General features: G+C 41.7%; 2 protein-coding genes across 3 annotated transcripts in view; one reads left to right on the top strand and one right to left on the bottom strand.

The window, feature by feature from the left end:
- Nucleotides 1-877: 877 nt before the first annotated feature.
- Nucleotides 878-2,420, bottom strand: LOC118988980 (serine/arginine-rich splicing factor RSZ22A-like). Its single transcript, XM_037049038.1, has 2 exons — nt 1,907-2,420; nt 878-1,160 (listed from the first exon to the last, which is right to left on the bottom strand). Exons 1-2 carry the CDS (start codon nt 2,418-2,420, stop codon nt 1,081-1,083), a joined length of 594 nt encoding a protein of 197 aa, XP_036904933.1. The 3' UTR covers nt 878-1,080.
- An 18-nt stretch (nt 2,421-2,438) lies between these two features.
- Nucleotides 2,439-9,939, top strand: part of USP34 (ubiquitin specific peptidase 34) — a 241,337-nt gene continuing 233,836 nt past the window's right edge. For both annotated transcript variants that reach the window (XM_037048000.1, XM_037048001.1), the window contains exon 1: nt 2,439-2,622. In XM_037048000.1, coding sequence (XP_036903895.1) covers nt 2,580-2,622 — 43 coding nt within the window. In that variant the 5' untranslated portion in view covers nt 2,439-2,579. The remainder of the gene's footprint in view (nt 2,623-9,939) is intronic.

The raw sequence follows: 9,939 nt of genomic DNA, 5'->3' as shown, positions 1-9,939 counted from the left end.
AACTTTCTCAAAACTTCCAAATAAAAACTTTGGTCGATGGTTTCACCCACCCAGAGAAAATGTGGAATGCACAACCCCTTTCACATCAAAGAAACAGACGATCACTGTTTTCATGGTTGATTTCACTTGTGTGGGGAAGTGGCAGTTTTCCATTGGCTACTTGAAGATTCCTGTTTCATTTCAGGGTTGTAACACCAAGATTCATCTCTGGTTATGACTTTTGAAAAAATCAGGGTCAGCCTTCAATTGCTCCTTCAAAGCACAGCTCGTAGCCAAGTGACTGTCTCTTTGTTCAGGCATGAGCAAGTGAGGCACAAGTTCTGCTAAAATTCATTTCATGCTGAATTATCACATAAAATTTGCTGACAGGAATTCCATGACACCTCAGTCAAATCTGCAAGTTCATCAGTATCCAATGGGGATCTTCCAAGATGGCTTGATTAACTCTTACCACATTTTCTTCAGTTTGGGTGGAATGCCCGAAACAAGGTTCTTCGTTAATATACATTTTGCTTCATTTAAATGAGAAAACCATTCATAAACTTGTTTTACTTTAAAGCAGCTTCTTTGTAACCGTTTCTGCCTCATTTTTCCCCATCAGGAAACAAAATTTTACTGCTCAATGTTGTTTGTGTAAATTATCCATCAAAGTGGGCAAATGCACTTAAATTCTTCAAAAAAAAAAAATTTCACTGAAACCGAATGCAGCCTCTCACACTGGCCAGCTGGAACAATGAAACAGATGGGTTCCTAGAATACTCACCTAGTGGGGAAGCCTGTACTACAAGGATCTGCCCTCCAGAAGATAATTCCAGTTTTTTTTTGGGGGGGGGGGAGTTCCTTCCTGAGACCAAGGTCTCTTCTCTGCCACCTGAAAAGTAAACAAACATAAACCACCTGGGTTTGCAAGTGTTCCTATTGGAAGGGTCGAGGCATGGGTAGGACATTAGGTGGAGGATGCCTGCCACAGAAACCCAAATTTTGTAGAAAAGATAGGGAAGGAAGATGTCAGAATAGCTAGCTCTACAGTTCCTAAGGAGCACCTGCTCATATCAAGCCACTCAAATCGTGCCCACAACTTCATAGCATCAACTTCAAGCGGCAGAAAGGCAAATTCCAGGATGGTGGTCCTTGCATGGCGAGGTGATGGTGTGACAAAACTGTGACAAAATTTATTTAAGAATCACTACTTACTAGCTGCTCTGGTTAGAGTTCTAAATATATTACACAATCCACCTTTTGGACTTTTAGTCACATCTTTAACCACACTGAATACAAAAACCAATGAGGAAGGTGTAGGTGCAGATGTAAGGAAAATTTTTCCAAAGTTAGCAGCAAACTTCAACAGAGTGCCCACCTTCCCTTCACCTGTTCTTCCTTCTCCGTTTCCCATCTTAATGCCCTTTTAAAATTGCTCTTCGCTGAGAAGCGTAATATGCTGTTTCAAGTGGAGAGTCGTAGATGGGGCAATTCGTGAAGGGCCCTCTGGCGTAAAAGAGATTCCAATGTGAACACTCCGCCATTTCTAGTCACACCAGGTGTCTTACTGTTCGAGAGGACTGAGGGTAACAAGGACGCAGGTTAAGCCGATCCTGAGCCGTTCCATCCTTACAAACCCCGGCAGGGAAAGGGCCAAGTACCCCAATCTAGGCTGCGATGCCGTTCAGGATCTCCATTAACACCGCCCTGCACCACTCAAACCCTGAGCGCGAGGGAGGGAGACATGTGAGAAAGCGGCACCCATTCGTGCACCCGCAGGAAACATAGTGAAACTCAGGGGCAGAAGATAGGGTGGCGCAAGTGACCGAGCGCTCGTTGGGTTTTGGGAGCCCACGGAGTGGGTCGCCGTGGGCAACTTCGCTCAATCGCGACCCGCTGGCTGCCTCCGCCATCTTCCCCTACTTACCCGGACTCCCCCCGCGACCGCGCTGGCTTCGCGTTTCCCTTCCGGCCGCTGACTGAGATCCGGGCTGGGCGGGGTGGGCGAGCACGGAGAGGGGGTGGACCGAGGGCGGGGAGGCCGGACGGAAGAGGAAAGGGAGGGCAGCGAGCGGGCCGCGGCGGTGTGGAGCGTGCGGCGTGTGTGCGGCGGGAGGGCGGGAGGCGAAGAGAGGGCGGGAGGCGGAGGAATGAGAGCGCGAGGCGCTTCTCTTCGGCTCCTTCGCCCAGACGGAAAGAGCCGAGCGCAGCCCGAACGCTCTATTAAAATGGCGGCGGCTTCGGCGGTGGCCGCGGCGTCTGGTCGGTGAAGTGACTCTGCTGCTTCTCTTCCCACCCGCCCCCTCCCTCCCTCTCCCCTCCCCCCGTCCTTCCCCCCCTTCCCCGCCGCCGGCGCCTCCGCGCCCCTCCGGCCTGCGCGCCTCCCCTCGCCCCCCTCCTCTCCCCCGCCCGCTCCGGGGACCGCCGGCCCCCTCCCCCATTCTCCTGCTCCCCGCCCCGTCCCCGCCGCCGCCAGCCCTCGTTGCCTCCCCGCCCCGCCGGCCGGCCGGCCCCCTCCTCCGCCTCTCTCCCCTCCCCCCGCCGGTCGGGATCAGTCAGTGCGATCCGAAGCGGGGGAGGGGGGGGGCGGCGGCCGAACGATGTGCGAGAACTGCGCAGACCTGGTGGAGGTGTTAAATGAAAGTAAGTAGCTGCGGTGGCGGCCTGTCGGGGTGCACGGTTTGGGGTCCCCGCGCTGCTCCCCGGCCTCCCCAGGCTGCCGCGGCCTGCGGCAGGCGACGGCAGAACCCGGCGGCGTGCGGGCCTAGCGCTCCGGGAAGGTGAGCGGTGGCGGGGCCGTCGCGCCGCCTCAGGCCCAGCCTTGCCGGGTTACCTGGGCGCCCGTGAGTGGGCCGCGATGGAGCTGCGGTCAGGCGAGGCCTGAGTGGTCTCAGCGCTCGGAAAGTTTCCTTATTACAGGTGTCAATTAACGAGGGCACTAATGAGCCTTCGCTTCCTTATGCTCCTGGGAAGGTGAAGGGAGGTGGGATCCGTGAACCAGGCTTTCCGCCGCAGTCCAGACCCTCCGGCCCTCCGGCCCTCCGGGCGTCCTCTTTGATTTTTAGAGTGGTGTTGAGGCCTCTTTTACCTGTTAATTTTTTTTTCCATTAAACTCCCTGGGAGGATACTGGTGGCTTTCCCCTCCCTTGGGGGTGTGGGGGTGTGGGTGTATTAAACCCTTCTGCTAGCCCTTAAATACCTGAAAATGAACTGTGGTGTTGATTATTGGAACCTTCATATCTTTTAAAAAAGCAATTAGTGATGCTTCTTAAATGTACCATTCGTTGTTTTAATGCTGAATTCTGTTATATTAAGGAGAGTGTCGTAGCACAGATACCATCCCGGGATAGTCATGGCCTATCTCCTGGAATAAAAGGCCTTATTCCTTATACTCTTGATTATTAAAGAGATTGTGTACATTGATTTTTTTTAGCCAGATTAAAAATCTTTATCCCAGCCCTTGTAAGACGGTATTTTGGTTTAAAGAACTAGATATATTGCCTGTTAACTACTTCTGGGCCTTAAGGCCTAGTTGGACTAGGTGAATTAATAAAAGGTTAATATACAGAAACTTGGTTTAAGGAAATGCTCATTTACCAGCAGTTTATGTGGGTTTTGGATTTGTGTTGTGTGTGTGGTATTTTGAAAGACTTTCAAACTACCTCTTTCTAATATGATTCTTTAAAATAATTGGTTTATAAAATGTCTTCTTGTTTGTGTTTGAATTTTACTTTATTTATGTGTTTGAATTTCACTTTAATGACCGAAAACAATAGTAAAAGTGGAAAGGTATTCGGTTTACTTTCAGCTGAGTATTTGCGTCCTGACAGGTGGAAGCAGGGTTTTGTCTTTCTTCAAACTGTAGTTTTCAATATTTGTGTCATTCTAAGTTTTTCTAGAATTTTAAGATTGTTTTTATTTTGAGACACCTTTATTTTTGAGGTGCAGGTGGTTTGATTCACTGATAAACAGAAGTTCTTAAGAAAACTATTCTCTAGCACAGATAAAGTTATGTGGTTATTGCTTTGCTATTCAAATTGGAAAACGAATAGCTTTGCTATGTAATATATTAGGAAAAACTACTTTTAATAATTTTGTTGGTGCTTTTAAAATTATTTTAAACTTAACCAGGAAAATTTTAAATTTAAAAATTTTTAAAGAAACTGAAGTTCGTTTTTATTAATCTTTTGAAAAGACATAATGAGAGGTTCTATTGAACATTAGTTGGGGATCCCCTAGGACTCTGTTTAGAAGCACTTGAAAATGCAGTGGATTTATGGAGAGTTAGAAGTAGTATGGAGAACTAAGTAAAATGTAGTTTTCATACCCTTTAAGTAAATTGAACAGTTAGTTGAACCAGGTTCACAATACCTGGCCATGCAGACCCTCTAAGAAACCTCTCTTAGTGAACAAATAAAAAGGATTTCTTATTTGTGTATGAGCTAATCTCTAAAAATACTTAGACAGTTTCTTAATAGTTCCTTTAAGGCTCAGTTTTAAAAATTGACTCCTAGAAGCAATCTCACAATGATACTTCCTTTTTTTGTTTAAATTACTTAAGCAATTTTATTTGTAGGTTCTACTGAGCTATTACAAGTTGCTCCTCCCCCACCCTGTAGTTGTTTAGAAATTATTTTCATTTTTCGTTTGTATAGTCGCTGTATCTCATTTATCTGTGACTGAGTAGGAACTTGATAAAACTTTGTATGTCTTTCTTGTAATCTGGTTCATAATAACTATTAAGACTTTATTCTCTTCACCCCAATAGGTTGTACAAAGATGAACATCAATTCATCCTTGATAAAATCAGAGTTAAAGTACCAAAATAATGTGCTCAGGATTCATCTGTCAATAAAACTCCTCAAAAAGATTTAACCAAGAAAATAAATGAGATTTTCTATATTTTTGGGTGTTATGTTTGAAGTTGGTGTTGAAAAAGAATTATTTAAAAAAAATTCAAAGAACCTGTTTCTTTTAAACTTTACAATCTCTGCTCAAAGTTAAAGTCTTCCTGGACACACCAGTAAATGTGTAACCTAAAAACTTAGTGTTTCAAATGAAAGGGTAGACATAATGTGGATAGTATAGCTTTATGTCTGATATGCATAGTTTTTGATAAGTTAAGGACTTCAGGTGAATTGTTTACTTTAAAATATGGTAGCATGTAATGTAGTTAAAATAAAAATTGGTGGTAAAAGAGTGTAAATAGCTTTCTTTTGCCATCAGTTTTTGATGAGAGTATTAGTGTTACCAGTTATGCATCTAGTCTTCCTGAGAATCTGAAGCTATAAAACTCTAACCATGGAACATATATACAGATGTAATTTTGCCTGGAGGTTAAGGGCATGTTGCAGCCTGTCTGTGGATCCAGGCTAAGGACCCCTTATTAAGACTCCCTCACCCCTCTTTTTAATGTGGTCTTGACATATCCTAAAACTTGAAATTACATTTCAAAATAGCATTTGGCTTCAGTGTTAGGAAAAAACAAATCAACAATACTAACATTTGAGTTCCCATTTTCCTTTCAGTACTTTGTTTTTTATGAGGAAGACATTTTTAAAAGCATGGAATGTGTTGAGTGAATTTTGTTCTTCCTTTGTGGGATTGCATTTAGTTTAGGAGGTCGTTTTAAGTGTATATTCCTGTGCTTGTTGTGTGGATTTTGTGTTTGCTGCTTTTATAGCTGTTTTTTTTTTTTTTAAAGATTTTATTTATTTATTTATCTTTAGAGAGGAAGGAGAGAGGGAGAGAAACATCAATGTATGGTTGCCTTTCGTGCGTCCCCTGCTGGGAGTTGGCCTGCAGGGAACCCGCCTGCAACCCAGGCATGTGCCCTGACTGGGAATCGAACCTCGATCCTCTGGTTTGCAGGCCCGCGCCCAATCCACTGAGCTACACCAGCCAGGGTTATAGCTGTTTTATGAACCAGTTCACTAAGTCCAAGGTATTTCTGGATGTTGATGAGAAGTTGGAGGTCTGAAGTTATGAGACCAGAATGAAAATGGTTTTAAATGGACATCAGTCTTTTAAATTTATTTGTATGTTGTGCATTTTATTCTTTGTGTGTGTTGAGTGAATTACAGTTTATCATTTGTTTAAAATAGACAATTCATTTGTTGTTCCTAACTGTCCTTTGAGATAGGTCAGAGCAAGTATTGGTACCTCAGCTTTAAAGGTGAAGAAATTGACCCTCAGAAAGTCTTAAGTGGTTTGCAAAGGATCATCTGTCACTGGCTTAGTTAGTAGCCATATCAAAGCTGGAACTCAAGATACTCTATCAGTAATTGTAGAATAATTCTGTTTGCATTTTATTTTATTTTAAAAAATATTTTATTTATCTTTAGATGGGAAGGGAAGGAGAGAGGGAAAGAAATATCAATGTATGGTTGCCTCTCATGCGTCCTGTGCTGGGAACTGGCCTGCAACCCAGGCATGTGCCCTGACTGGGAATCGAACCGCAGTTGTCTGGTTCGCAGGCCCGCACTCAATCCACTGAGCCACAGCAGCCAGGGCTGTGTTTTATTTTTAAAGCAGAATATTTTATTGAATAGTTTGTGTTGAGTACTTTATCAGTTCTTTGAGGGTAGGTACTCTTACTACCCTTTTCAGATAAAGAGAACCAAGGCTTAGAGTTTATGTAACTTGCATAGAGTCAGTCACAGGACTATTTGTTCGAGCTAGGATTTGAACAAGATTTAATCCCAGGTCAGACTAAACAGCGTACACTCTTTAACAGTTATGGTATGCTGTATAAACCAGATGATGTAATTAAGTGGAGGACATTATTATGAATGAGTACACTGTTTGGCAAAATAAAAAATTATTATATTTTTATGTATTTTACCAAATTCAGGTGTAATTCTATGGTAATTGTAGTAAAAATTTATGGTGATGAATGTAGCTGAATGGGAATCTATTTCCATATTGTTTGTCAGCAGTGATCCCTTTAAAAAGAACTACACATGTCGAGGATTTTTTAAGATAAGTACACAGGCACTAAATACAATATCTAGCTTGTTTCACCTGACATTATGTTTGATCATCCCCCTTACTAACTTTTGAAAACATTTTTGTCTGTATAATATTTCCATTTTGTATACAATTTAATATTTTCCCATTATTGTATATTTGTTTCCAGTTCTCCCATAGTATGAATAGTACTGACCTGACAATAATGCAACCCTGACCAGTTGGTTGGGTTTGTCCTGCAAAGTGAAAGGTCACTGGTTGATTTCCAGTCAGGCACATGCCTGCGTTATAGGTTCCTTGGGCACTTATGAGAGGCAATCAGTTGATGTTTCTCTCTCACATTGATGTTTCTAAACCCTCTCTTTCTCCTTCCCTTTCCTTGTCTCTAAAAATAAATAATAAAATCTTAAGAAAATAATGCTGCAATGATCATCCTGTATGTAAACATATGTATTTTAATCCTCACCTGAAGATATGTTCATTGGTTTTAGACAGAAAGGGAGAGGGAGAGAAAAAGAAAAAGAAAAAGAAAAAGGGAGGGAGGGAGGGAGGGAGGAAATGAGTGAGAGAGAAAATGAGAGATGTTGATCTGTTGCCTCCCATATTTGCCCTGACTGGAGATTGAACCTTCAACCTTTTGTTGTACAGGCTGATGCTCCAACCAACTGAGCTGCCCAGCCAGGGCATATGTAAATCTTTTAATACATTTTTTAAGATAGATTTCTAGAAGTGATTACTGTGCCTGGAATATAAGCACAATTTTGTTTATATTATCCAGTTGCTTTTCAGAAAGGATATATTGATTTCCATTGTTTCAGCAATGTCTGTGCAGGTTGGGCACTCTTCGAACTTGTGCAGAATGTTACCCTTAAAAACCTATTATTTTGGCAAAACGTAATAAGTAATTACTAGTAAGCTTAAACATATTTGTATTGGCTATCTGCATTTTTTTAAAGATTTTTATTTATTTATCTTTAGAGAGGGAGGGAAGGAGAGAGGGAAAGAAATATCAATGTGTGGTTGCCTCTCATGTGTCCCCTGCTGGGAATTGGCCTGCAACCCAGGCATGTGCCCTGACTGGGAATCGATCTGCAATTCTTTGGTTCGCAAGCCTGCGCTCAATCCACTGAGCCACACCAGCCAGGGCTGCATTTCTTATTTAATGCATTGCCTTACTGGGTTTTAATATTTTGTATTAACGTATAAGGACTGGTCACTAATTAAGTATATCAACCCTTGGTCATATTCACCAGGTATGTTTCTTTTCTGCTTTTTTTGTTTGCTTTTTCATTTTGGTATTTTTAATTATCGGTATATTTGTTAATTAATTTATTTTTAGAGGGAGAGGAAGGGAGGGTGAAGGTGAGGGAAAGAAACATCAATTGGTTGTCTCTCATACGTGCCCCGACAGGGGATTGAACCCGCAACCAAGGCAAGTTCCCTGACCAGGAATCAAACCAGTGACCTTCCGCTTTGTGGGAGGATGCCCAACCAACTGAGCTACACAAGTCAGGGCTTAATTATCAGATTTTAAAAAAAGTTTGATATTGTGAAGCTTTTCCATTGTTACCTGTTTAAAACACAATATGGGGTTATCATATACTTGCTTAAACCATCATGGCTCTTTATTGCCTGGAGAATATTCTTTTTAAAAAAATATTTTACTTGATTTTTTAAAAAAGTTATTTATCTTTAGAGGGGAAGGAGAGAGGGGGAGAAATATCAATGTATAGTTGCCTTTTGTGTGTCCCCTGCTGAGAACTGGCCTGTAACCCAGGCATGTGCCCTGACTGGGAATCAAACCTCAATTCTTTGGTTCGCAGGCCCGAGCTCAGTCCACTGAGCTATGCCAGCCAGGGCTAACTGGAGAATATTCTTAACTTCTTAGCCTGGCATAGATATATCTTGTCACAGTTTGGCCCACACTCATCTCACTTTTTTTCCTTTTGAGGCCTTCTGAAATCTTTCAGACCTCTCTTAAAAATTGCTTACACTCTTTAGTTTAGAATGCATACTCATGTAATAGGCCATCTTTTTAAAAAAATTAATGTGAATCTTTCTTGTGAATTCCTTAAATTCAGCTGCCACGTTTTATTCTTTTCCCAGTTCTAATACAATGCCTTGTGGAGAGTGAATGTTTAGTAAACATTTTAGTTAATGAAAAGTTGTGGTAGAATGTGATTATCTAGCAGTGCTCTTGGACCTGTAGTCATTAGTGATTTAGATATGAGAGTTTCTGGCTGAAGTATGCTGTAGTTGTGGATTATATCATATATACTGCTTTTTATTACCTTATTCATAAACCAGTAGGTATATGCTTATGATAAATATCCGTCCTAACCAAGTGTGTTTTAAATTAACAGACAATGCAAAAAGGCAAAAATTAGTCCTCTTTCTACATAGGAAGTGAGATTTGGGTCTTTAGGATGAAGTTTGGCTAAATTACTTATATAGGACTTTATATGCCAGGAAAATAATTGGGCTTTTGCATTTTAATGTGATTAACACATGTTAATGTTATTTTTCTCTTAAATTGCTTAGAAATTAAAAATTTCTAAATAATCTAGAGTCTCCAAGTGTAGATTACTCAGGTAATTTAGAATTGATGTAGTATTAACCTGTCCTGCTCTTTCATTTACCTTATTGTGTGGTAGAAGACAGATTTCTCTTCCTGCCCTGGCCATAACCTGTATTAGAGAATTAACCTTGGTTGTAGCCTTTGGAAGACTATTATTCCCAAACCATTGCTGCTTAGAATACAGGTAGATTCCTGGCCTCAGGGAGTGATTGGGCTGCTGTCAACCAATCAGATTTTTCCTATCAGAATATTTCAACCAAAGATCCAAGTAACTGGAGTACATGAACTAGAGTGAGAGTGAATAAGCTGATTTGAGGCAGGCTGATTGCAGAAGGGAATTGGTCAAATTTGTGGAAACAGTTGACACTGAAGTTTCATAAAAAGGTGGCTTTACTGTCTTGAAGCTAAAGCTC

Source organism: Sturnira hondurensis, unplaced genomic scaffold (genome assembly GCF_014824575.4).
Source record: "Sturnira hondurensis isolate 20B ecotype Veracruz unplaced genomic scaffold, ASM1482457v3 Scaffold0006413, whole genome shotgun sequence".
NCBI lineage: Eukaryota > Metazoa > Chordata > Mammalia > Chiroptera > Phyllostomidae > Sturnira > Sturnira hondurensis.
This window is presented reverse-complemented; position numbering and strand designations above follow the sequence as displayed.